The sequence below is a fragment of a genome, unplaced genomic scaffold (genome assembly GCF_019419815.1).
Source record: "Pyrus x bretschneideri cultivar Hongxiangsu unplaced genomic scaffold, Pyrus_bretschneideri_v1 Contig71, whole genome shotgun sequence".
Taxonomy (NCBI): domain Eukaryota; kingdom Viridiplantae; phylum Streptophyta; class Magnoliopsida; order Rosales; family Rosaceae; genus Pyrus; species Pyrus x bretschneideri.
The window spans coordinates 1,006,100-1,033,432 of record NW_025999811.1 but is presented as its reverse complement, the minus strand read 5'-3'; the positions used below and the strand labels follow the sequence as shown (position 1 = coordinate 1,033,432).

Here is a 27,333-nt window from a genome sequence, read left to right as displayed (position 1 = left end):
ATGAACATCTAACCTAAATCCCTAAGACAAAGGTTCCATTTTCTCTGTGGGACAACCCGTAATACGCCTCTTTATGTGTGGTTTTACCGTCTCTTGAGATAAGTTTTTTCTCCTTTTGGTGTTGGTTTTACCGTCTTTTAGAGTCATATTCTACGCATTGGTGGATACTTGCATGCCATCTATGTAAGTTTCCCTTGGTTTCGTACCACTATTCCTCACCCTTTGTCACTTTGAGGCATTTTATAATTAGTGAACACTTACTCCTGGTAACCACGCTCAATGAGCGGAATTACGTACTTTTTTGCCACGCAGTACGAAGAACTACATACTATTTTCTGTTTCGTTAATTGTAGGGGTCAAGTCAAGTGATAAATAATTAATCTTCGACATAAGAAGAAAACAAGAAGCATGTGATATGCATAAAAGTGGAAAGCAAAAACTGTTAGTTGGGTTGGCTTATACCAATGACTAGAAAAGACAAAAGGAAGATACTGATTAATTTTGTAATCGGTTCTTATTAGGAAGAAAAAGAGATGAAGGAATGTGGGGAGAGTGGGGACGAGCATGTGAAAAGGACAGTCTTGAGTTACAACGCCGCCGAAATTCGTTTCCGCGGTTTCTCGTTAAGAAAAGATACTTGTTTGCACAAAGGGCCTGTAATGCCTCCAATAAGACACATCCACGTGGAGCAGAGGTTCCAAGAAAGGACAAGATCGAAGCATGGGATCAATGGAGGGAGAGCGACAAAGAAAAAGAAGAGAGAGAGAGAGAGAGAGAGAGAGATGGATTAAGCTTGTAAAGAACGATGAGAGGAATCATGCATGTTGATTGGTTGAGGAAAAACAAATCTGTAAAGTTAAAGTACAGAGAGATCTGGAGAGAGGAAATATAACAGGTGGGGGTGGCAGCCTCCCCATCTTTATTTGCTTGCGTTTTCCATCGTTGCCTTTTTGTTCTCTTATTAACAAAACCCCAAGCAATCCCCGCATTCCAACCGCTCTCTCTCTCTCTCTCTCTCTCAGCTTTGGATCTTCATATCTTCTTCTTCCTCCTAGCTTAGCCAAGGTTAGTTTTCGTGTATACAATCGTACGTATGATAGTATTATATGTAACACGTATATACGAGTGTTGTACCAATCATAATTTCTAATATCCTCTAATAACTAGGGTTTTGTGGCTGATTGATTATTGCAGGGTGCAATTCTTGATTTTGGTTGAGGAGGCTTGTCATCCAAGCTAGCTACTAACAGTTGTGCCCTTTTATTTTAATTAAGAGGAAGAAGAAGAAGGTCCATAGTATACATGGCTCCTGTTTCATTGCCTCCTGGTTTTAGGTTCCATCCCACAGATGAGGAATTAGTTGCTTACTACCTCAAAAGAAAGATTAATGGCCGTAAGATCGAATTAGAGGTCATCCCTGAAGTTGATCTCTACAAGTGTGAGCCATGGGACTTACCAGGTATACTCCCTCTGACCAGTATTTATAATTTGTTTTTCCAGTACTGTCTTCTTTCCCTTTCTTTCTCATTGTTTTATTAATTACTTATCTATTTATATATTTATTCTTTCCTTCGTTATTTTGTTTAAGTGTTAGCTTGTTAATTTGTTCAAGCACATCTCTTTTTATCTCTCACATTCCTCCCGTTAATTTCTGTCATTGATCTTCATTAATTCATTCAATCCGATGTTCGAAAATTGAGAGGCATGTGCGTAAGTTAACAAGAGTAGTGCTGCACCACCCCCTAATGTAATGCTTCAGATGAAATAACATCATTTTAGTCTTTAAAATTGTTAGTTCTCCTACAATCCCTTATTTATAAATTTGTTCATAGCAGTTTCGTGCCAAATTATTAACACGAACATAATTGAATAATTGATTATGACCGATGTTTTATGTAAAAAAGGAATTCGATCTTTTGCCTTCTTTGGGCACCCTTATCCTTTATTTGTGTTCAACTACGCTCGTATCGGAATACTTAACAATGAATTAAGTACATGTTTATTTATTTATTTTTTTTTTTTTTTTTGTAACTAATGATGAAATACTTGCTTTACTTTTGTGAGTCAAATATGCTGAACTTTTAACCTTTAAATATCCATTAGGGTTTTTAATAATAAAAAAAAAATTGAGTGTAAAGAATACTTAAAACCACCGACACACCGGTCCCTCGATCTTTAGGGTTCCTGTTGTGAACACCAAGTTTTGTAGTAAGACAAAGAAAGAACCAAGTCAAAAAAGCTAGCAGGGAAAAAGAAAAGGATTGCTTTTTGTGTGCGATAGGTATTGAGTTCCAAGCAATGCTTTCCATGCACTTCTTCCTTCACAACCCTTTAAATTCTTTTATTACATTATTGGTTCTTAATTAATTAAACTTGTGAGTGACGTGTTCCCAAGATTAGATTCTGGGCTACGGAGGCCTTGAAAAGAACAATCATATACAGTCTTAGTGTTATGTTAAAGCTTCCACAAAGAATGTTCTTAATTATTGATAATATTATATGTTGATAATTAAGCCATGCAACTGCTTGTATGTTTATCCACTTGCTACTCCAAATGAAAATATACGTTTTTGTCTCCAATTTATGATATGAGAAGCGTTTATTGTATGGATGCTTTATTTTTTAAACACGTAACAAACATCTATTAGTCAGGTACCGTCATTGAGACTATATCTTGATTGTAAGAGAGAATCGATCTCCTCCAAATGACAATGTTTTCTTAGTACTTTCTTATGTCGTCGTTGGTATAGTTATTATTTTTGTTGTTATTTTTTAGGGAGTAACGGTGGACAAACCACAATTTTAGACTATATTTTCCTGACACTTCATACCAAATCAGTAACCACATTGATTATGAAATGTGATCCCCTATAGTCATTCCTTTCTCTGGCTTTAATAACTTACTCACTGTAACCAATTTAAAACAAACTGAAATATTGCCGTATATAGGAAAGTCATTATTGCCTAGCAAAGATCTGGAGTGGTATTTCTTCAGTCCGCGAGATCGGAAGTACCCTAACGGATCGAGGACTAATCGTGCAACTAAAGCCGGATATTGGAAGGCGACGGGAAAGGATCGGAAGGTAAACTCTCAGACGCGTGCTGTAGGCATGAAGAAAACCCTAGTTTATTACAGAGGAAGGGCACCACATGGGATTCGAACAGATTGGGTTATGCATGAATATCGCCTCGACGAGAGGGAGTGCGAAACTGCACAAGGCTTGCAGGTTCAGGTTCTTTTCTAATTCTTTCTCAAAATTCACAGTTTGAAATTTCATGGTAATAAAAACCCTCATGCAATTAATTACAGATTTTTGAAACATATATATGCATTCGTACAGGACGCATATGCGCTATGCCGTATTTTTAAGAAGACTGCAACGGGGCCAAAGATAGGAGAGCATTATGGTAGCACAAGTACTACTAGTTACCAGCTAACCAGTGACCATTCATCTAGCGTTAATGAACTGTATTCTGATGGAGGAAGATGTGAAGATTTCGAGAGCTCAAGTTATCCGATGCAAATGAACAATGCATGCTCTTCATCACCAAACTTTGTTCATACAAACTCACTTGATGACATGGGTAGAAAAAGAGATGGAAAATGGACACAGTTCTTATCGAAAGACGCTTTTAATTGCTCGTCCTCATTTTCTCATATTTCTACTCATGGAAACATTCCCTACCCTCCATCTAAGGTATTATTAATTTTCATTTTAATATATATGAAAAGTTATATAGAGAAATTATTACACAGTTAGACAAAAGTTATGAATTACTAACTTAAAGCGTAAAAAGAAACAAATATAATGATTCTGTTTGAGAGTTCAACAAAAGATACACGCTAGTTTTTTTGGACAAATGCATTTCCTTTATTCGTTTATTTTCCTCACAACATTTTCCTACTTGCAGGTTGATATTGCATTAGAATGTGCAAGGCTGCAGCATCGACTCTCACTTCCTCCATTAGAAGTGGAGGATTTCTCTCAAGTTGGACTCACCGACTTCAAAACGATGCAATACTCAAACCCTGCACCTGACACCACAAATACTGAAACTGATGCTTTGCAGGAAATTCTCTCAGTTGCACATGTTTCTCAAGAAATGATCAATCAATCCAGTAATCTTGTGGATCAGACATGGGGTGGAAACTATGCTCCTCCAGCCAATGACTTTAGCTTTATGGTTGACCGAGATGCTCAGTATAATCAGATTACTGGTCACATGAATTCTATGAGATATGTGGATGACAAAACATGGGGAAATTCGTATACACGGTCAATCGAGATTGGAGACCTGGAGGATGATTTTAGGATGGACAATACAGCCGAGAATCTAAGATGGATAGGAATGTCAGACAAAGATCTGGAGAAGGTATATTACAATTTAACTTATCAACTTACCATCCATCATACTTGGCGCGCATAAAAACATAAAACCAGCTTCTTGAAAATGCACTTTGACTAAAATTCAATGATCTCTTGCTAACCCTAATGCTAGATTTCCATTTAAATGCATTACCTTCATTTGTTATTTCTTGATATTAATATACATTCTCCCTTGTGATATTGGATAGAGTTTCACGGAGGAACACAAGATAGTTCCAATAGAAAACATTTCATCTTTTCGTAGGGAAGAACAAGAGCAACAGTATGAGATTCAAGGTATATGCAAGATTTGTATTTCTTAATTATCTTTCAGGTTTACACTTAGGTTATTGCAATTCTTCTTTATTTTCGGCTAACAAAAGATTCAATTGCAGGAGAAACCGGGCATCATAGTGGCTTAATCAAGGAACTCAATGATAATGAGGCAAATGATGATGATTTCTCACTTAGTTTCATCAATGAAGACCCGAACGAGAACTTCCTCCATGATGGAAACATGGATGATTATTCGCCTTCTCCAAGCTTTGAAGTCATCGAAGAAATTCAAGTTAATCACGGCATGTTTGTTTCAACTCGGCAGGTGGCTGAAACATTCTTTCACCAGTTAATGCCTTCACAAACAGTTAAGGTCCATCTAAACCCAGTTTTCGGCCAGAACTTTTTTGTAGAGAGAGTTGTTGCGCAAAAAAAGTCTGAGGATAGAGGTTCTTTGTTTGAGAGGTCCAAGGAACTTGTGATGGAAAAGTTCGACGGAATTGCCAAATCAACAAGGCCATGGAGGAAAATTGCAAGCACTCTTGTTTGTGCAGTTACACTTATATTGATGCACATGATCTTCTCTCTTGGGCAACATATGGAAGATGAGAAATTGATGGATGCCTTCACCAGAACTACAACTGCAACTAGTGTGGAAGAAAACGGCAATTCTGAAATTAGCAATAAGAAGAAGGGACTTGGATTAATTAAGTGGAGCAACAAAAAAGAAAAGGTTTGCTTGGTTAATATAAGAGGTGGGAATAGTTGTAGTGTGTTTCTGAAGAAGATGGGGATTTTCCTCACAGTTTCTTTGGCTCTAGGTACCATGTGGGCTAACCACAATATAATTTCCCCTTGAACTCAACCATTTTATTTCGGTTCTAACAATAGTTTGTCGGTTTGGGAGAGGGGACAATTCAGCCTAACCCATAGCTATAAGTTCATATATATCTTCACAATTTGTATTGTAAATTGACACAAAATCAAGTAAGATTTGTTATCCATCTATACTAAGAGAGATTTCCTGGTTTCCATTTACTTTCTTAATCATGCCAGAGGGGAGCATAGTTTCTGACCGTGTAATTAAAATTCATGGTAAATTTTGAATAGTTTGCAGTGCAACTCAACAAAATTCAATGATAAACTGAGCCCCACACAAATTTTACAAATTTCCCTCGACCTCCTAGTCCCTATACTACTTTTTAAAAATTTGTTGAACACTTTAAACGGAAAAAGAAAGGCAGTTCCCATTTGGGGCATTGGGAAACTAAATATATATTTCGTTGGGTTGCTACTTGCTAGAGCACATGAACATTTTCACTATTGGAGATGGTGGAGAGAGTTGTGTAGTACAAATCTTTGCAGAGCACATGACCATGTGGATGAATATGTTGGAAGATAAAAAGAGCATGCAGCAAAAGTGATGAAAAGAAGATGACAAATATACATATGCAACAAAACAAGAAATAATGGTTCACGGGTCACTTACTATATATCCTGTCCTGTCCCTCCCAATTAACAATTGGGGTGCTACACATCCTGCCAACTCACACTCACGTTCTCAATTCAAGATAGTCATTTGAAGCCACCGCCAATCCACTATTTTCATAGTAGGTAATAGGTAGGTCATTGTTCATCCCATGACTTTCCCTCTCATGAATTGTGATGAGAGCATATTCTAAACTAGAAGGATTAATAGAACATGGAAGGGATATGAATCATTCAATTCCAGCTTACTTTTACTTATATTTATAGTTTGTAGTTTTGTAATATTTTCGTTTTAGTTTTTAGTTTTCATTTTTCAGAGATAGAGAGAAAATATATGAAGACCATTTAAAAATAAGACCCTCTCTGTAAATCCTCAAAGAGGCTTGTAATATGCGCTGGCTCTGGAATGGGGTAGCCTCTCCTCCCCTAAACGTTTTACAAAAATGATGGTACGAATGATTTGGGAGAAGAAGAATGAATGAAACAAATTTGTTATTAGTTATCATTTTATATGGTATTTGATACCCATTTCTTGTAACTCCCTCCTATCATCATTCATCCATTATTCTTCGTCCCTCCCATTTTGTCGTATATTTTCTATACTTCTCTAACACCAAAATAAAAAATAAAAACTAATATAATTATGTGGAGTCCACCTACATGAATGGGCACTTCTTGAGAGCAAGTATGTCATGCTCTAAATGACTGCTAATTCACAAGCAACCTATAGAGACTGGCTAGAGAGCTAAGCTAGTTAATTTGAAGAGACGTTTGCTTTGTTGTTTCGTTTGGTGGCCGGCAGATACATATGGCTTCATCTTCTTCTTCTTATAGTTTTAAGAGCAGTTGGGTGCAAAGGTTCGTCCCTTTCTTCGTTGCGGTCTGGCTTTTCTTTAGCTATGATTGCCATGGAATAATTGGAGCAAATGCAGCCACAGCGCCTGTGAAAGTGAATGGCAATATTTCAAAGGTGGTAGACGCAGTTAATTTCCATATATACTATGGACAGACTTTCAAAGTCATCAAGAATTCCATTGACGGCAAGAGCTACCTTCTCATCCAGGTACCTTTTTCTTCTTCATCTAAGCCTCTATACATCCCTACTACTGCACTACAGAGGGCTGCAGGTTAATTTGTCATTCTTCAGAATACATAAGAATATAATTAATTAAATAGTTTTACTTCTTGGAAATCATACTTAGAAACTCCCAAATATATTTTAGCTTCTCTATATTTGCTTAGCAAAAGAACCATGCTTTGCTGCTTAAAGAAGAGCAGCAAGTACCGTTGAAAATCTAATCAGAAATGAACAAGTGTTTAAATAATTGAAATTGGAAACCATGGTTCAACACTGATTCATTTGTGATAGAGTTTCAGCAGCACTTAGTGCTCTCATATCGTATTTTTCTATAATACAAATACTCGTATAGTTAAGAATCTACTCTAACAATATCCTTAATTTATAAAATGCAGAACAATACAAGGATGGCAGCAAGGACAAAATATTGTACCTCGAGGATCAAATCATTTGTTATCCCATTATCAAATTATTCAATCGATGCCGATTATTTTCCAGGTATTATTGATTGCTACGGACTCCGTATTTTTCCCTATCAAAGCGAAATAATATTGTGTGTACGGGAAAATTTAAAGAAAATTGTGTGTATGGGGACGCCACTTGTACTAAAGCAAGTAAAGGATGATGAAATTACTCCTAAAATTAAACTAGCACCTAACCCTTGTCTGGGTTTTTTTGTTTTTTATTTTTATTTTTTTTGTTTTTTGTTTTTTTTTGAAAAACGATATTATCTCTATTAATTAATGAAACCCTCTTTGTCAATCAAAAGAGGGTGAAAAGACAATTTAGTCTTTTATCACAAAAAAAAAAATGATCGGCAATAATGTGATTTCACAGATTTAAATTTTGCTGTTTTTTATTGAAACCTTACATACATGTGATGTTAAAATATCTCTAATATTTAAAATAAAAAAATAAAAAAACGAAAAAAAAAAAACCTTCCACTCCCCCCCCCCCACCCCCCACGTTCTCTCTCTCTCTCTCCCCCTCCCTCTCTTCTTCTCATTTTCTAAAAAAATGTGTTCAAACACATAAAGTGAGTAAGTAAATACTAATCTATATTAAGAAAGTGAGGGAGTGGGATGTGAGTTGAAAATTAACATGAGGAAGAGATTTCACCCCGTAAATCATGTTCATGCCCGGTAGAGATGACTCCTTTACCAGGCTAGTGTGTTCTCCACGTTACACGTGATGAACTCACGTAAAACGATACATTGGGCCATACAAAGCGCAAAAGTCGTGAACTAGTTGGATTCAGAAACGAGGTTAGCCATGCTGGATAAGGCAAGAGGGATAGCCATCCCAAATTCCCAATAATCATGGCTCAGACAAAGGCTATGAGCATCGATGTTGTCAAGAGTCGCCCCTAATGGGACTCCTAATTGGTGCACCTCATCACGTCTCTCATGGTCAACAGTTGGCTAAATGGGCGAGATTACGGAGGGTTTGAACCAACTACTTGGGAAGCGTAACTCGTTTCCTAATGAATCATCTTGAAAACTATGTCTACCCCTATATAAAGGCATGACCATTTCCTTGAAACCTATAATATGAGATTCTTTCTTCCTAAAGTCAAGTCTTAACTTAAGCATTGGAGAGCCTTTGGCTCACACCACATCAGTGTGACAACGTTTCATTTGTTTTTTTCTTTTTTGGTTGTAGAGACACCATAGTAGTTATACGTTTGTGTGAAATTTGTTCCCCACGGTACCAATAAACTAGTTTTTCCTACAACTCTACAGGAACCTTTTTCTGTTGCACATTTTTCTATTTTATGATCTTTTGTCCTTAATTCAAGCTAACTTTTAATCCCTTTCTAAACATCTTCTTGTAAAATTGCAGTTTCCTTTTTCGAGGTGAGGATTGCCAGCTCCAATATGGCGTAATTCACATACAATTTCTAAATATCTTGTATCAATTTCATTTTTTGTTCTTTTTGCTTTATTTTCTGTACCAATATTAATTTTGTTATGCAGCTCCTGGGATTACTAGGGAGCTTGAAGGGCATTACATCAAACTCTGTGGCTTCTCAATGTGTTTTGAAATTGTATGAAGCTGGAGAAATTGATTTGATTCCCAATGGTGAGCCAGAACAAGTAGCAAAATTTGCAGCACATTTCATTACCAACATTGACCAACCACAGGCTTGCAATTTTGCCTCTTTTGTTCCTTATGGAGAGGATAACCCTTTGCAGGTTAGCACGTCATGTATGTATGTAACATTACATGTTCAAGTTTTCCTATGATTCATATATGCTATGGTATTACTCTTCATCTTGTTAAATGAGATCCTAATTAAGTACAATTAATTCTCCCACTCGCTCAAATAGAGATGTTAAGAAAAAAACTTGCAAGAATAATAGTTGAAAAAATAGGCATTGTTATTAAGTTATATAGGAAAGGGTGAGATAATAGAAAAGCCAAAAGAAACACTAATGTTAAATAAAGCAAACATTATCAATTTATCATGGTGATTATATATCTTTTCTCAAGCATATATCATGGAAATTAGTTTGTCCTCAAAATTATATGTAATTTTGTGGTATCATTTAGAGTAATTAAGCGATATTTCATGTGTCCATATGTAATTTTTTTGGTTTTTTTAGAGTAATTAAGCGATATTTCTTTCAATCCAATAAAATTTGTAGCGAATATGAACGAGTGGGTTGGCAGGCCAATAAAACTTCATGCAGGTAAATCCACTTAAGAAAAACTCCAAGGAAGGAAAAAGAGGGCGGGCAGGCCAACATACCCAAATCAAGGAAAGAAAAGAAAGCAGTAAAATGCTAATATCTGATTTTTCTGTGTTCTTGATAGAGAGCAGAGTGGATCAAGTTCTTGGGAGTGTTTGCAAACGTTGAGAGCAGAGCAAATCAAGTATATGATGCAGTAAGTATTATAAATACCGTTCTCTTTTACAGTCAATAAGAAACCACTGTATGTACACTGCAAAAATATTTCATATCCTTTCAATTTCCTTATGTTTTTCATATTCCTTTTAAAATGATAGGTCGTTAATTTTTTACTTCTAAAAACCAAGATATTTTCTGTAAGCTCTAAACGTGCAGGAAAACCCTAAGAAGTAAAACAATGAACTTTACTAACTATATATAAGCTTAAGATATATTAGGATAAAAAAAATATAAATATTAAAATAGCTACCTTGTTACGACTTCACCCTAGTCAAAGACCCCATCATCGTATGCACCAATAGGACCACCAAAAGTCTTTGTGGCACTACACAGAAATCATGGGTGATCATTGGTCTGATGCTTCGGGTGAAACCAATTCCCAAGGTGTGTAAAGGGGATACATATTCACCGCAGCACAACTAGCGTTTTCAACTTCATGTTCCCAAGTTGCAAAGAACAATCCGAAATATGGCAACCTATTTCAGGATTCTCTCCGCCTTACAAACTTGCTTCCCATTGTAATCGTCATTATATATTAAAAGTTAATATGATGTTTACGCTTGCACTAACAAATCATTTTTTTTTTTTTTTTAAATTATGCAGGTTACACAGAATTATCAATGCTTAACCAAACTTGCGAAAAACAGGACATCTTTCAAACCAACAGTAGCATGGATGGAGTACGATAATGTTAGTCGCAAGCACACAAAATTTCAGAGAGCAATAATAATCTCTTTTTGTTCTCCAACACTATTGAAAACCTTGGTTGTTTGGGAAGAAAGAATTAAAGTCTTGCATGAGAAGATTGTCAAATTATTAATAGGGAATTTGCATACTTCTACGTATAACATTAATTAATTGGAGTTCATTTTTGCAGGATACATGGTCTTTTGCAAAGGAAACATACAAATTGAAGGTCAGTAATTTTCAAATTCTTTAAAATTCAATCTTTTTCAAGGACTAAAGTTCAAAAATCTCATAAAAATATAACCTAATGTGAATAAAAACAAAAATCATTTTATTGATCAAAGATGAAATCTAATTTTCTATTTTAATTATTTTAACTGACCTTTGTGTGTTCAACTTTGGAACATGCAGTATGTGGAAGACGCATTTGGTGAAAATGTGGATGATTCTATCAACAAGAATACCTACAACATCTCTAGTCCTGACGATTTGGATGCACTGCATGCCATCCTATGTGTGAGTTCACAGTATAAATTTAATCATGACCACTCAAGCCCTAACTAGTTACGCATGTCACAATATACTTACCTCAGTTTATTTCTTCATGTAGACCGTGGATGTGGTCATTGATGAAACATACACTTGGGATCCAGTTATGTACAATTCCTCAACGTTTCTGCAAAATATAAACGTGGAAGATCATTCTTGTTTTGCTTTCCTCTCCAACCAAAGCATTTGGAGATACGATAAAAGAGTTCAGAACTCAACTGCCCTTGGTAAGTGTTTTTATACATATATTGCGTTCTTTTTTATATTTAACGTTGATTTTTTTTTTTTAAGGCAATTAAAATTGGATAACGATTTGGTCTTAAGCAATTGAAATAGTAATTTCACCGTGTGCTTTATATTTTAATGAATTATTATTTTCTATACCTTGTTATCGTTGAAATATTATTTTTTATACTTGAAAAATAGTGCATAATTGGTATCTGTATTTACATGTAAAGACTGGTACAATGGAGCAATCTCCCAGCCTCAACTGGTCTTAGCAGATCTCCTTGAAGTACTGTTCCCTACTGGAAATTATACAACAACATACTTCAGGAATATTGCAAAGGTACGTAGATCATCGTCTGATAAAATCACATAAAACTGTTTTTTTTTTTTTTTTTTTTTTTAACTCATAGATTTAAGCATCTGAACATGCAGGATGAAGGGGTTGTAAACATAACTTCTGAAATGTGTGACAGAGATATCTCCTCTGCAATGGAGCCTACATTACCAGCTTGTGCATAACTTACTGGTTGCATTTTTCTATTTCAATTAGTGGCCGTTGAATTTTCCTTCTACAAGTTTTTTGACATTCTTCTGCTCTGTTGCTTTGTTCAATTACTTTTTTAGAAGTACAAAGGTATAGAAGGGTTAAATTTCTTGAAATATCATTGTTAAATCTGTTATTGTAACATGGCCAAAGGCCCACATAATACTAGTATTAGTTTTTCTGCAAGCACTTCGTATACGTAAAACGCTTTTTTTTTTTTTAAATCACAGCGTGCTACGAGTAAGTTACAGTTTTTAGTGCATTAATCTTTGTGGTCACTCATATTTGAAAAAAGAATAGAAATTGGTTCTATATTTTTTTTGCACACCCTCTAAATTCATTTGTTCTACTTACTATTGTAGCAAAACAAAATCTTGTCAATATTATTCTGTCTTGAAACTCAAAAGTTGTCATTTTACTCCCTGCAAAACAATTTTGACAGAATAGACAGAATCTCACAAGAAAAGGAATATGGAGTCACAATGTGCAAAGTGACGACTTTTGAATTGCAGGAGAAAAGTAAAATCAAAGTCGAGGTTCAATAGGCGTAACTAAAAATAAGCTTTTTAAATATTGGCATGAACTTTTGATCATATTATTACTTTAGTGCAGACGTGGGCATTGTCATATTAGTTACAGCGGATGTACTTCTCACTATGCACTCGAGTTCAAATCTTCCTCATTACAGTTTAGATTAGTTCGAACCTTCCATCACTATGTACTCCTCAATATATGAAGATCCTCGTAGGTTACTGATTCTCATATACTCTACATAATCAACAAGAAATTATTTTGATTTCACCTGCAAGTCTGCAACTCCTGTAAATGTCCAAATAAAAACCTACAAATAGAAACCTCCTAGTAAAACGCAATCCCAAACAAACTTCAGTAATTCGTCCAAAACGTAAAATCTATGCAATGTCATTGCTTGAAATTCATATGATACACAACTGCAATACAATATTTACACAAATTGGTCGTTTTAAAGATCTATAAATAACAAAACAAAGCAAAAGATGCAAGAAAAACATATAGAAATCTCGATCTGGCCAGCCTAATGGCTAAAAAGATTGTCCCCAAAAAGATCAAAGCAGATACTAAGATGCATGGACAGACTTCTAGTATATGTGTCCTCCTGATGCACTCCTGTTCCAAGACAAGTACGATATATCCCCAAGAGGCCTGCATAAAAAGGGCGAAACAATTTCAAGCACATCTCAGTAGTAGCTTGCACATAGATACAACACTGCCGATTGTTTTCGATATATAGGGACAGTAATCCGCTAAATATTGGTTTCGTAGAGGAATTGATCCATTTTAGCAAAAAGACCAGTGTAAATTTACCGTAATTGTCTAAAACAGAATCAAGTTCTAGTTGATCATTGCAGACTGTATGACCTGTGAAATAATTCACGTACCTTGGCTTGATCAGATAGAGAAGTAGGAAGGCTAGAGCCAAGAACAAACACAGCCCACCAACAGTAAGGTATGCCACACCTAGTAGATAATTCTTTCCGCCAATCCAGCTTGCGGTTGAAAGTACCAACTTCTTATTGCCACGGAAGCTGTAAGTGTTATAATTATTCTCTATTGTCACAGTTATTACAGCATCGGCTTCAAGGTCCACTTCTATTCTCCCGTATAGTTTTCTGAAAGTTGGCAATGCTGCAGTTCGCATCCAAACCATAAGATCTTCTTGTTCACTCAGCTGTTGATTGCAGAACAAGACAAGGATATTAATTTAAAGAAATAAAATAAGGATGGCAAGTAAGGGGAACAAAAGACAGAAAGTAGGTGAGGAGATTTACAGGTATGCTAGAATTCAGTTTTGCTCCTCCAATCAAACCCCCGCTCTGAAAATTCTTAGGATAGACGTCTGAGCCAAATTTGTTCTTTTGGTCACTTTTCCATGTGATGTCCTTTTTGCTGACTCCTAGTTGTTTGTTATTCACTGAAAACTTGTATGTGTCGTTAAACAAACTCCATGCAACGAGACCACATGGAACAATTACACCCTTTGCTGTATAGCGTTCAGGAGCACAGTCATCTGTTGTATTTTCATAGGACTTGCTCCGCAGTTGTTTGTCGCTTCTACTTTTAACATACCTGGAAACAATAATAAACATACTACATAAGAAACAGAATCATAGTATTTCAGAAATTCAGAACAAGAGGGATAAGGGGAGAGGGGGTCAGTGGGGGGTGACGTTTTATAGTGTGGCCTTTTCAAGTTCGTATTAAAGTTTTCTGAAATTCCTGTAATAGAAATGCTACACATATAAAATGCTACAGAAATGATGTCCTAGGTAAACTGACAACTTCATTTTTCCATCTAAATAAATTACTAAACAAATGTAGGCATCATCTGATTAGACAGAGTAGCACCTCGAATCAGGTGGCAGGTGAGGGTTTTAACTTGTCGAACATACCCCTCAAGAACAACCTACACTAGACAGAAATGATTTGGTTTCCTTTTAGTTTCAGATAACAATTACAGTTCATCATTCACATTTACGGGTATGTATCCACATGTTGCGGGAAAATTTGACTACCTATGGAAATTGTCCGTAAGGGGACCTTATGTTTATTTTCAGATGTTTGGTGCACAGTACTGGCAAAGAGAAACAGAGGTTTCATGCATTTCCTACCCTAAATACTTCTAGTCAAAGTCGGGATATTACTTATGCAACTCCAAGAGTGATGTTAATGTTACTTATGGGATATCTAGGCACTCAAATTTCTGAAAATAATATAAGTCCAGGGCTTCCCAGCTTGTGCTGAGTATAATTTAAGTTTCTCTATGACCATGTTAGCAAACAGAAACTAGGCCTCTTCCATGAATGTTTTATATCAAACAGCCATGTTCATGTTCATGTTCATGTTCATGTCCATGCCATATATATATTCCATAAGAAAAAAATGATAGTTGACAAGAAAATTATTACATACCGGCGATGATTCTGATAGAAGTGATCAAGCTGGTAGTAAATGTAAACAGGGATTTCATTTGTTTCGGTATCTGAAAAGCCACCAGTAAATTCACATTATCAGAAGTATGTCTTATCAGCCAAGAAAAGCAGATAAATGCAAAATTAGTCTAAACATAACACTGGCTGAGGATCGTACTTACAGTGAGTTTCCTAACGCATGTCTTGTTAGTTTTACTACTCTGAATGTATGCAAGCATATTATCTGCATATTTAAGAGGAATGCAATCTTTGTCATAGTGGTGGACGATTTCCACCACCTGCATGTTAAACAAGGCAAAGTTTAGTTTCATGCTCAAGAATAATCAGCCGCCACTGACCAAACTTCACGATAAGCACTGCATAAAGAATATGAAGATATATTACACGCTCTGATGCAAATAAGGAAGCAAGTCCAATTGGTATAAAGACAATGCCGATGGCGACAAATATTAAAATGACCTGAAATCCAAAAAGGAAACACGATTAGAAACCAAAACTCACAAAACTGAAGCAAAACCAACACCTGAAAAGAAAAATTTAACAAAATGCAATGTAACCTATACCGACGCTGGTGTTAAAATTGGTTTGCAAGCTGGAAGCTCTTGCTGTGTGAACTTGGAATCTGTAATGCATCATAGCATGCACCAAGCATATTACTTTCGTTAGAATAACGCTTTAACACTATCCGAAAAGGACTGGATTATGCACAATGAAAATCCAACTGCATCTACTTTTATCTGTTTTTATATGCTTTCATGAATATATGGAAAATATGTTGCTGGATTCCTAGAAGAAAAAGTTGTGGTTTCTTCATAAACCAAATAAATTACCCTAGTGGATAGAACCCTCCTTTTTAACCCATTGCATCCCATCTTCGTACCCTCCCACTTTCCCCTGGTTTAGATGAATTTAGTGCTAGATTATTCTATCGTTTGTCAAATAATTACCAAATAAAGCACAATGAAGAAATAAAACATCCACATTCAAGCGTCCAAATAGAAGTTAAGCCGAAAAAACGATGGGAAAATGAAAAATAAACCAAATTAACATAAACAGAGACATGCATTCATGCTACACAAAGCGAGAATGAAACAAAAGGGAGTTAGAAAACGAACATTTGGGTTTTCTGGATTTCTTTTTGGTAGAGGAGGTTGGATTTGAGGCTCCATCTTTTGCTTCCATCTCCACGATCCCCTCCCTCTACAATGCCACTATTATTCACACAACAAAATTTGATAAATTAAGGAAAATGGAAACAACCCTTTTGAATTCGACCAAAAAAACAAGAACCCTTTTGGAAATTTGGCAACTTTCTTTGCAAATTTGGAAGCATGGGAGGATCAAAGTTTTTGCTTTTTGTTCGTTAATCTGAAATCCCACTTACCCCTTTTTTTTTTGTTGTTGATATTTTTGTGCTTTTTTTGGGTTCTTGATTGGTGATTTAGTGTGGAAGGTTGTTAGGAAAGACAATGGAACGAAGGATATGTGTAGCGTGTGCGTTTTGGTTGGTTTTTGTTTGATTTGGCAGGAGCGCAACAACCGGTCTTGTAGCTCCCAAATCTCGACCTAGTCCTCCTACCAGTCGTATGTTTATTCTTAGGCACTCTTCTACCCTTTTTTTATTTAACGACAATCGGCATAGGCCCCAAGAAAAAAGAAGAAGGTCACATAAAAATATCATGATGTCACGAACTTCAACTACATCTGCAACTAGAAAAGAGTTTGCTAAAAAAAAGGCGAGACCCAAAGGATAATACTATCCCATTTACTCACTCTCTTAAGTGACCCAAAAAAATTATGACATGTGTAATATAAAATTTTGCTCAAGTTCATCATGTTCTTCCATCCAAACATACACTTCTCCCTTTAAACCTATAGCCAAACACATTTAGAGATGGGCAAAATACCCATAGGTATGGGTAACTGTTTAAACAACGGTTATTGGTATAAACCGTTATATCCGTGAAATTTTTGGATTATAGGTATTACCCACGATTATAAACGGGTACCCGTTTAACCGTTTATTGGTTCAATGAACATTTTACCCTTACCTTCACTCGCTTACATCTCATTTGTTATAATTTTGATTTGCGAACGGTTTTCGCTTACACGTTCATGGAATCAAGCCCTATCCAAATATACTTAGTGTGATCTCGAAAGATTACTTGATTTGATAAAACTTAGAGGATCAGGTAGAAAACGAAATCCGATTCATGGATATGCCGCTGAGTGCTTCCAACAAAGTCAGATGATTTGTTTAGAACTTTACTTGAATATGGGCATTATGGGAAATTTGGAAAAATAACCAAACTTTGGATCCCAAATAGAATAATAGCCATTTTTCTAAGTTTATGATAATTATAACCAAAAGTTGGTGTACAATTACTAATTTACCCTTAATGACTTTAAAAATTTCCTTTTTTCCTCTTAACCGTGAAAAAACTCGTCGGTGATGCCCACCTGCAAGCCTCCATCTACCTAAATCTCGCAGTTCTTCCTCCCTGCTACGTCGCCTACATTAAGCTGGAGAAAAACCCCTTTTTTCTTCAATTATTTCCCACCCAGCTGGAAAATTGGATTAGAATTCCTCACCCAAAATTATAAGTTATTAAAAGATTGAAAATCTTGGAGACCAAAGGAAGAAGATGATGTTGAACAAGCAAGTACAACCGCTATCCAATACTAGAAGTGATAATCAAAGATAAAACCTAGATGGAAAAATTTGAAAAACTTGGAAGAAAACTCAATACCGCTCAACAATCATTGAATTTAGAAAGGACAGAAAAAGGCAAAAACGCCTGTGTGAAGTAAATGATCACATGCTCATCTTTTCGCTCGCAACTTCCCTTCGGAGCTGAATTGGATGGAGATCGAGTACAACGAGTATTCAGGTGGGTTTAGGAAAAAAGAGGAAGTATTTAGTCATCAAGGGTATATCAGTAGTTTTATATTAACTTTTGGTTATAATTATTATAAAATTAAAGTTGTGACTATAATTCTATATAGGGTCTAAATTTTGGTTATTTTTCCAAATTTCCCATTAAACATGGTTATTACAATCCAGACAACACGCTAGGCCAATAGCACTTGACAAGAAAGTGTGACCCGCGCGTTACTACGGGAAGTATGACCTGCGTGTTGCTGCGGAATTGAAAATTTTATGACATATTATGATTAAAAGATATAAAAGATAATGCATCCAATGATTGTGGACCTAATAATCATGTAAATGTCATCAAACCAAAGTAAACTTTCATTTAACTAAGTTCTTAGCACTTCAGTTAAATCTCAAGTTTTAAGTAGCTAAATTTGACTAAAATTATACAAAGTGAGGAAAAAAGACAGAACAATCAGTTGCGGAAAGGTGCACATGACACTAATCCTGCAAGTCAAGTATGACTGCAAGTCAAATATGAAAAATGTTAAGAATGTAGAAGTTTAAATTATCCCTAGCATCAGTAGATTAACAATGAAGAAACAAAATTCATATAAGTTTATATTGATTGTTGCTTGACAATTCAGCATGGGAAAAAATGCAAGAAAAAAATATTGTTAAATATCATGTGAATAACAGTGAACATTACATATAGTATAACATGAATATGCATGTGCATAGTAAATACTACGCAAGAATATGCATAGGCAAACAGTAACTATCAATTAACCATTTTAATTAACACTTTAAAAAGGTTGTTTAAGTATAAAAAGATCTAATACAAAGAATAGTACACTGAATATTATTAAAAAAAAATCCATGTATTATACAGACACTATGATTATGAAAATATATATCATTTGACAATACAAAATAAAACAATGTCTAAATATGACAAACAAATCCCAAATAGTGTTTTTGACCAAAAAAATAAAGATCCTAGATGGTGTTTATTTCAGAAATCAGAAACGTTAGATTGTATGCATTGAAACAATTAACAAATTTTCAATGAGCAATACTAATTATTTATTACTTAAGATCATTAAGTAATGATTGCTCACCTTTTCATCAACCAGTATACAGTGCAGACCTGTATATTTATCAGCTGTCATCAGAACAGGCAAACTTTAATTTTTACTACCTTTTAATACCGTTATCAGTTCTGATCCAAGTAAACTAAAAAAAAACCAATTATAATTAAAGATTTATCAGTCATAGGCTAAATCAAACAATGACTGTATCTCAAGAAGTGAAAGATAATTAGTTGTGCCTAGTTTTATCTCAACACTTCATATTACATCCAATTTAACTATTACAACAATATAGCGACACACATAACATAAAAATCTGTAAACCATATAACAATAGTAAATCAAGTAATTTGCAAAAATTAGAAATGTACCATAAAAAGTAAATATCTCATCTCATACGTGTTAAAATGATTAACAAATTCTTAGTCAATCGTATCTTATTAAGACTCATGGCTGAGAAAATAAGAAGGGAGAAAGAAAGAAATGAAACATTACCATAACAAATGCTTGCATAAAAAATCATTTACTTTCCCTACATCTTTGTCACAAAGGAACTTGATTCTCAATTGTATCGACGATTTGATGTGAGAAATTCTTGTCTGCATTCAGCCATTGTGGAAGGCTTTGGCGAAGTATGCATCAATTACTATGATTGAGAGGGCAAAGTTTTTATTGCAACAACGTCCTCCACTATATTTCCTGCTAATGAAAACCCAGCTCAAAAGAATTGTAATTCAATTTTAGAACCCTACTAAATTTAGGGTTGGCAGATCCACTTAAATTGAAATACTCTAAGTTTTGTTAAAGTTTCCAATGTGCAGGAGTGTAGTTTTGCATAATTGTTTTTAGCATAAGAGTATTTTAATTCTCTCTCTCATTAGCAACAGAACAAACCCTTGACCTATATGTAGTGTGTTTTGCTGTGTGTTTTCAAGGTCTCTTAACTGTGCAAAACTTAAAATTCAAATAGTCAACGGCCATACTTGAAACTAATGAATCAAAAATTAATAAAACATATAAAAATCATTTAGATATAAACAGTATGCAGAATCGTGAAAAATAAAAATAGAGATGCACTAACACCATAATTCATGACTATTATCCAAAATCTCCAAAGTAAACATACAATGAAATAGATAGATCAATTAAAAAAAAAATTCTTGCTACCCAAACAGAAAATAAGATGCAGATGAAGCAACACACCTAAAATGGCGCGATTGGTTTCTGGACAACAGCCAAAAAAATCCAAAATGCCTTTTTAGACGATGGAATTGAAATTGAAACGGACAGATAGACGATGAGATAGAGAGAGCAAATGAAAAGGAAAATAGACGGAACAAAATGGAAGTCAGGAGAGAAAAAGGGTGCAAATATCTCAATTTTTAATAATTGTTTTGTCCATATATCTTTTTTTTTTATAATTTTTTAATGTGTTGTTTGCCACAAAGCATTGTAGGGTCGGCGTGGAAGACAAAAAAAAAGCAAAACCAAAAAATAAAATAATCAAAAGGCAAAGCAATGGGAGATAGGTGGGCTTCTCAAAATTTTTAATAATTATTTTGTGCATGCATCTAATTTATTTATAATTTTTTATTATGTTTTGTGCCATATGGATCAAAGGTGAGATGGCGACAGGTATTGCAGGGAAGCATGCGAGGGGAAGTCATGAGAGAAAAAGGAAACAAATACCTAATATCAAAAGGACAAAACGGCAAAGCCGAGCAACACGCGGGAAAAAAAAAAAAAAAAAAAAAAAGATAAAGGAGATGGGTAAAAACGACATTTCATGTAGCATCTTCAAAATGCCAAAAAAGTGGGCGTTAGATCAGGGGCAAAACCGGAACGGCACTGTTAATGAACAGTGCCAATCCGCTGAGCTTTAGTATATATAGAATTTCTTACTTATCTAGCAAGCCCAGCCCCAAAGTCTCTTCTCAGGGAATAGCATTTGATTTCCCAAGTATTATCTAGACCCAAATTGCATGACAAATCCAAACAAGCCAAATCATTAGTAATAAAATTGTTTTCACGAAAATATGAAAAATTTTACAAGACCAATTTTGGTGCATAAGGGCACGAAAATTCAGTACTAAACTCTCAAGAGGGTGATTATCCACTTTTGCAGTTTAAAATCAATTGTACTGTAAATGCAGAATCCGATTCTACTATAATATTATTAATTCCATTATTCTATGCAACTTGATAGGGTGAAGTTTGCTTTTCAACCCCCTTTTCATATCAATCCTTGATTTTTTAATATTTCGATAAAAATATCGACAATTTCGTAGATATTTTAAACACTGCTTATAAGTGACATTTTTTCTTGACAGAGAACACAATTTTAAACCAACAGGAGATTCTGTCACTGTAAAGTAGATGAGACAGAGAGAGAGACAGTTTCCTTCTTCTCTTGGATAAAAAGAATTAAAGGTGGAAAATAGCTGGTTATGCCAAAGTCTCTTCGTCTGGTTGGTTCGTTTATTTAGGGTTGCTGAGGATTTAAAATTGTTAGTTGGTTGAATTGGATTAAATTGTTATGGCAGATGAATTGAACAACTGAAAACGGTATAATAATTTAGTTAGAAAGTTTAATCACCATGTAATATTATTGAGTAAATTTAGATGTGGGTTACGCTAATTGAGCAGGCCAGTGTCCGTTTTCTCCGTCTCCTTCACTCGAGTTCAAATCCTGCTCCCCTAAACTAAGCTAAATAGAGAATATCGTCTTATCAAAAGAAAATATCCTGATTTCATAGTGCGTAAAATCACAAAGTGTCAATGAACCAACACCGAACGGTTGGATTGAAAAATATGAATTGAAACCCTCGCAAACTGTAAATTTGGTATAATTTTATTACATAAAAACAAACTTTCATGATTCAATAGTTACCAACAACAATTTTTCTTTGCAAATGAATAATAGGGAATTAATGTTTAAGAAACAGAAATGGCAGTAGTCGCGGTTGGGTAGCTCAAATGGCAATCCTCAATCAAGCTCTCCTTATTTGACCTTAACTTAGGCTCCAAACAACCTGCAATTATGGAGTGAAGAATTTTTTCAGTTTATGTTGGCCTTAGCGAAAAGATTGAAAACAAGCCGTTTGTGGCGATCGTACTCTCTACCTTTGCAATCGAGACTGTGAGCGCCTTGAGCTGCACATTAATTTTTTGTCGTTAGTTTTGGATGAACAGTACAATGTGATTAGAGAAATAAGAGAGGTCATGTTAACAGATGCATTTTAGAACGATAAGCATGCATTTAAGACGTGTTCATAAAGTTTCGTTGCTCAGGTTAACATGCCTTGATGTGGTCTGTGGTTTGGCAATTGACTTTGGCGCTGCTGGTTGTTCAGGTTCATCACTTGGGACAGGCACATTCTTCACCTGCAGTGCAACAATGCCGATTAAAATTAGGGAAGTCTCGAGCTTAATAGATTGAGAAATAGATATGGGATGCATCCGATGTATAAGCATAATCTGTAACATACCAAGTTCCTATATTGGAGATTAAAGAACATCTGGATGTATCTTTGCTTTGCCTGTTTCTGCTCTTTGTTCAACTGCCTCCAGAAAGTATAAGTGCTCCCCATGTTCAACACCTTGTTTGCATATATCTTCCAAGTGTAGCTACAAAGTTTCGATAACTTGTTTTAAATTCCATGGAAAAAGAGGTTGGTTTTTAAGCAAATAAGTATGGACACAGAGGTTGTGTATTTACCATTCGTATATGCGCTGCAAGCCTGCATTGGAAAAGCTGTCCCAATATGCAGCATCAGTCTTGGACTTCTCAAAGAAATCAGCGATTTTGTTGCTTGCTTCATCACCGTTGTTAGGATCAATATGGAAACCAGAGACCTCATCAACGATGATTTCAGCCGGGCCGCCTTGGTTGGTTGCAAAGGTGGGCAATCCACAGTTCATTGCCTCAATGACAGTCAGACCGAATGCTTCATACAGGGCAGGTTGCACAAAAGCTCCCCTTGTGTCGGCAATGCAACGGTAGAGCTCTCCATTTCGGTTCCTATCAGTCTGTGCTGCTATCCATCTGATCTGACCCCTGAGTTGGTACTTCTCTATCAGTGTATGCATCTTCTTTATTTCAGCGATTTCTTCTCTATCTTTTGATTTCGAAGGGTCAAAGAATCCACCAACTACCACAAGGTTAACCAAATTTCTCAGCCTCTTGTTCTTCCCATACCACTCAACCAACCCGGTAATATTTTTAACAATGTCCAGCCTTGCCATTGAGAAGATGATAGGTTTCTTCCGGTCTACTAGAAATCCACTGTTCAAGAGAATGGTTCAGGTGGATGTTAGATTACTTTTGATCAGCATTTGAATTCTAAAAGAATGATTTGCTAGTCCAGGACTTACAGATGTTCACTGTTATCCTCATTACTAAACAGTAGTTCTTCAATGGCAGGAGAGAATGAAGTGAGCCGTTTCTGCTTCTCTGAGTAGGGGAAATATACAGACTGATCCGCCCCAGGAGCGGCAATGTTGAATTTGGGGTCAAATACATTGATGCCAGAAACAACTCTACAGAGCCCCGGGAGCGTAAATGCAGTATGACTTTCGTATTGTCCTGGTCTGTCTTTGCTGCAAAACAACATCCAAGTACATTATGGTGTAAACTGTTATGTAATCATTTGGTAAGGGTGTCGAGTATATGAATGCTGGTTAATTTTGCTAACCTTCCTGCAATTTCCTGGTATGTGCTTGCAATGACAAAATCTGTAGCATTCATTGAGATTGTGTCAGCAAGAAATTGGCATGAGAAGTGATACTTGGGATCTAACTCCTTCCAGTTGATGTCTGAATCTTCGTACTTGGTCTTCTCCAAAGCATGAGCAATAGTTGCCTGGTTTTAACATGCTACAAGTTAGTAAATACAAAGCGGGAGAAAAATGTGTTACGGTTGTATCTATAAGATAAATTAACAGTGACCTGAGTTATCCCAAGTTTATTAGCCATGAGAGACGCCACCAAATTGCCATCTGTGTAGTTTCCAATAATAAGATCCGGCTTTCCTTCCATCAGGTAGAGGATTTTGGCAGTAGCATCCTAGTAGTTTGAAACAAGTGGAACAATTATTTTAGAGCAGAAAGTGCATAAGGAACAAAATCAATAATTGAGCACTCTAAAAGTATGAATTTAAATATCGACGGAAAACATGCCTGTGTAAACAACTCAAGATAGGGATAGATGTCAAAACGAGAAACCCAACGGCGCAGGATACCCTTTTCTGTCCTAAATGGCACCCTAAGGATGTTAGAGTACTTGGTGCCATTGATTTGTTCCAACTCTTGGTTGCACTTAGTTCCCCTTGCTTCGGGTATGAGTCTTGTCACCTATTGTAGCCAACAACTGTAGTTAGATAATGGTAAATAAACCGAACTACCTTCCAACTTCAAAGCAAATCGTCCATAGTTGTATGTGAAACACACCACAAGAATTTGAGGCTTCACAGTAAGTCCTTGTTGCTTAATTCTCAGAGTCAGTTCTTCCTCCATAGCTTTCACTTGATCCAGAATGTAAACCACCTGTTTTGAATAGCAGAGTTCAAAAAATTTTGTCTCAGTAACAAATTCCATTTGCAAGGAGACTTAGCATATTGGATGCAGTATTCAAATTTATACCTGCCCGCCTGTGTCTGGTAAGCCAAGAACATCTGCTTGGCCAAAGTAGCCATGGGGAGAGAATATTACAACATTGAATATTGTGGGAAGCCTACTGAAAAACCTATCCATGTTCAACGGGTCTGGAGCTTGAAGTACTTCTGAAAGTATTTTCATTGTCTCCCTTGTTCTTTCTGCAGTGTCTCCCCACCCCTTCTCAAAGCCCCACTCCTTAAACCTGTAAATGACGCTCGGTTTCAGATTGCAAGTTACATTACATGACACTGGCAGAAGAACCTGAGAGGAAGAGTCACCTTAGTTCAAAATTTTGGAATGGTGTGTCCTTAGGAAGTGTTGAGAGGTACACTTCCGTTACAATCAGAGCCGCCTGAAGCTTCAAAGCCGTGTTGAGGGTCTCATTTAGAATAAGTTGCTGTAAATTCAAAATCACATAAACTATGTTTCAGACCTTATCATTAGAATGAAATTGGAATTTCTCTGCATCCAATTTTATGTTTTGTAGAATTAAATTTCTGTGATTCCCATACTTCTCCTTGATGATTTAGTGAAAGTAAGTAATCCACAAGGGGTTGTGCATTCTCCAGTTTTCCAGCTAGCTTTGAAGTCATAAACTTGGTAACATAATGGATTCCATTTCCGATCGAGGAAGATAGAGTCAAGTGAGGAGTAGAGAAATCAATTGCTCTAAAATTCACCTCCAATGCATGTTCATCATTTGACCTGCAATGAAAAGCATATGGGGGTTAGGCCGGTTGGTGGTTAGCGAAGGTAGTGTGCTCATCATCATCCCTTGCACCCAAAATCAAATCTTGCTCCTCGTAGATTTGAGTAGTTTAGAATATTGTATTGTATAAAAGAAAAAACTTTAAGAAGGAAAAAAACATGTACCATTTATCATCATATAAAGCTTCTTTGTATTTCAAGAAGTCTCGGACAGTGATAGCCTCAACTGAGAGATCCTCAGAGCTGACCTTAACGAATTCCCAATATCCTGGATTTAGTCTTATTGAAAAGACAACATGTGGAGGAACAACAACAGCTTCCTGTGGATTATATTAAGTAAACATCTCATTAAGTCAAAAGTAAAACCAATAATTTATTGTTTAACGAAAATTCTATGATGCCTTGGAGTATCCTATACCCTTAACTTTTTAACCATTAAATTTTAGTCATTGTATTTTTAAATAACCAACGGTCTAACGGTTAATAATTCTAGTTAGTCCCCCAAAATGAAAGAACATATATATAAAAAGAAGTGTTTAATTAGAAACCTGAGTTGAACACAATATATAGCCAAGAACACCCTCCAAAACTTGGGTCATTTCAGCCTTGTCATCTATGACTGTCTCCATTTCACTCATCAAATGGTGAAGCTTCATGATCCTTCTTCCTTTCTCGATGTACTTTGCAAAGCACCGCTTCATGTGGTACCGGCTCTGTCTCAGGGCGTCCGGCATGGTATCAGCTATGGAATCGGAGCGTTTGACGGCCGCTGCAGAAGCCATTTTTGTGTAAAATATATTTGTTTTTAAATGCAAAGGTTTCAAATGCTTAGAAGATGAAGCAGTTTGAGGGTTGCTGAGCTTATGTTTCTGCATTTATAGGCGGCTTTCGGAATTCGTTACGTACGATGTATGCGATGCGGCTGGCTTGTTCATTGTTGCAGATTGCTTTTGGTTTCGTCAAGCGCTTTAGAAATCTGAATATTTTTTGCAAAAGAAAAGAATGTGATCTGTGTAAGTGAAGATATTCTTCGACACTCTCGCCCTTTTCTTTTTTTTTTTTTTTTTTTTTTTGGGTTGACAATTGGGCATACGTTTAAAAAATATTTATTATATAAGAATATAATAATACTATGAGACTTTAACTATATCTGCAACTAGGACGACAAAAAAAAGAGTTTGCTAAAAAAAGATTGGACCCAAACTGCATGACAAACCCAAACGAGCCAAATCATTATCAACAAAATTCTTTTCACGATAAATATGACAAGTTTCATAAGACCAAGTTTGGCGCATAAAGGCACGAAAATCCAATACTAAACTTTCAAGATGGTGATTATCCACTTTTGCATTTAAAATCAATTATACTATAAATGAAGAATCTGATTCTACCGTAATCTTCTAATTCCATTCTTCCATGCAAATTGCAGCCTAATAATCTGACACATATAATCTGACCTCGACCAAGATTAGAACAAAAGTCAAAAACCCATGCTGCCGACTAGTTTATGAGGACTGCATTGAGAGGTTGATCACTCTCTTTTTATCCTTTTTTTCCTCTCTTTAACTTATCACTTTTAATTTACTTTATATTTATTTTCAGTTGGATTAAACGCCAGAATGATTATTGGATTTGATTTCTGTTATTTTGATTACCAAGTATCAGATGATTCATATGTTTATTTATCATTTGATTTGATCTGTCATTGATATCAAATCAAAGGTGAGTGATCATATACTCCTTAGTCACCTAGTGAACAAAGAAACATTTTTGTTTCGTATTTTCTCTTTATTTCTTTGTACTTTTGTTATAGTTTCTAATCATAAGATTTAATAAATCAACTGCGATCAAATAACAACATATGGGAGGTGGAGGAGAAAAATTAATACAGTGAAAATCATAACCCC

The 27,333-nt window shown here is 35.7% G+C and overlaps 4 protein-coding genes across 6 annotated transcripts; 2 read left to right on the top strand and 2 right to left on the bottom strand.

Annotated features, from left to right (window-relative positions):
- The first annotated feature begins 934 nt into the window (after positions 1–934).
- On the top strand, positions 935–5,677 carry LOC103959919 (NAC domain-containing protein 86). Of its 2 annotated transcripts, none has more exons than XM_048574469.1 (7): positions 935–1,065; positions 1,195–1,459; positions 2,950–3,227; positions 3,342–3,698; positions 3,913–4,374; positions 4,577–4,664; positions 4,763–5,677. In XM_048574469.1, the coding sequence occupies exons 2-7, from the start codon at positions 1,303–1,305 to the stop codon at positions 5,500–5,502; spliced, it is 2,082 nt and encodes a 693-aa protein (XP_048430426.1). In that variant the 5' UTR covers positions 935–1,065; positions 1,195–1,302; the 3' UTR covers positions 5,503–5,677. The 2 variants fall into 2 exon arrangements, with proteins under 2 accessions (XP_048430426.1, XP_018506050.1); XM_018650534.2 differs by having other exon boundaries at positions 2,950–3,233.
- A 724-nt stretch (positions 5,678–6,401) lies between these two features.
- LOC103959923 lies at positions 6,402–12,318 on the top strand. The gene is made up of 11 exons (XM_009372303.3): positions 6,402–7,194; positions 7,605–7,707; positions 9,052–9,065; positions 9,186–9,404; positions 10,027–10,098; positions 10,725–10,811; positions 10,999–11,037; positions 11,220–11,324; positions 11,419–11,584; positions 11,816–11,925; positions 12,018–12,318. The coding sequence occupies exons 1-11, from the start codon at positions 6,940–6,942 to the stop codon at positions 12,102–12,104; spliced, it is 1,257 nt and encodes a 418-aa protein (XP_009370578.1). The 5' UTR covers positions 6,402–6,939; the 3' UTR covers positions 12,105–12,318.
- Positions 12,319–13,021: 703 nt separating this feature from the next.
- LOC103959922 (ALA-interacting subunit 5) lies at positions 13,022–17,060 on the bottom strand. Its single transcript, XM_009372300.3, is given in 9 exon segments — positions 13,022–13,311; positions 13,548–13,837; positions 13,938–14,235; positions 15,079–15,130; positions 15,133–15,148; positions 15,260–15,376; positions 15,483–15,557; positions 15,662–15,720; positions 16,214–17,060. Coding segments are annotated over 9 exon segments (1,038 nt in total). The 5' UTR covers positions 16,281–17,060; the 3' UTR covers positions 13,022–13,247.
- Positions 17,061–21,843: 4,783 nt separating this feature from the next.
- LOC103959925 (sucrose synthase 5-like) lies at positions 21,844–26,280 on the bottom strand. 2 transcript variants are annotated; one of them, XM_048574471.1, is made up of 15 exons: positions 25,975–26,280; positions 25,592–25,746; positions 25,231–25,423; positions 24,997–25,115; positions 24,704–24,920; positions 24,512–24,607; positions 24,242–24,415; positions 24,012–24,128; positions 23,759–23,925; positions 23,439–23,663; positions 22,783–23,349; positions 22,553–22,691; positions 22,366–22,448; positions 22,185–22,217; positions 21,844–22,096 (listed from the first exon to the last, which is right to left on the bottom strand). In XM_048574471.1, coding segments are annotated over exons 1-15 (2,520 nt in total). In that variant the 5' UTR covers positions 26,209–26,280; the 3' UTR covers positions 21,844–22,095. The 2 variants fall into 2 exon arrangements, with proteins under 2 accessions (XP_048430428.1, XP_009370580.2); XM_009372305.3 differs by having other exon boundaries at positions 22,188–22,217.
- Positions 26,281–27,333: the final 1,053 nt, after the last annotated feature.

Bases quoted from the DNA above. Each gene is read 5' to 3' on its own strand.
- LOC103959919 (XM_018650534.2), top strand. From the start codon at position 1,303: ATGGCTCCTGTTTCATTGCCTCCTGGTTTTAGGTTCCATCCCACAGAT. The intron at 3,234-3,341 runs GTTCTTTTCTAA...GCATTCGTACAG, and splicing joins CACAAGGCTTGCAGGTTCAG to GACGCATATGCGCTATGCCG. The intron at 4,375-4,576 runs GTATATTACAAT...GATATTGGATAG, and splicing joins CAGACAAAGATCTGGAGAAG to AGTTTCACGGAGGAACACAA.
- LOC103959923 (XM_009372303.3), top strand. From the start codon at position 6,940: ATGGCTTCATCTTCTTCTTCTTATAGTTTTAAGAGCAGTTGGGTGCAA. The intron at 10,812-10,998 runs GTTAGTCGCAAG...TCATTTTTGCAG, and splicing joins CATGGATGGAGTACGATAAT to GATACATGGTCTTTTGCAAA. The intron at 11,325-11,418 runs GTGAGTTCACAG...TTCTTCATGTAG, and splicing joins CACTGCATGCCATCCTATGT to ACCGTGGATGTGGTCATTGA.
- LOC103959925 (XM_009372305.3), bottom strand. From the start codon at position 26,208: ATGGCTTCTGCAGCGGCCGTCAAACGCTCCGATTCCATAGCTGATACC. The intron at 25,747-25,974 runs GTTTCTAATTAA...TATAATCCACAG, and splicing joins ATATATTGTGTTCAACTCAG to GAAGCTGTTGTTGTTCCTCC. The intron at 24,608-24,703 runs GTATAAATTTGA...TATTCAAAACAG, and splicing joins TACCAGACACAGGCGGGCAG to GTGGTTTACATTCTGGATCA.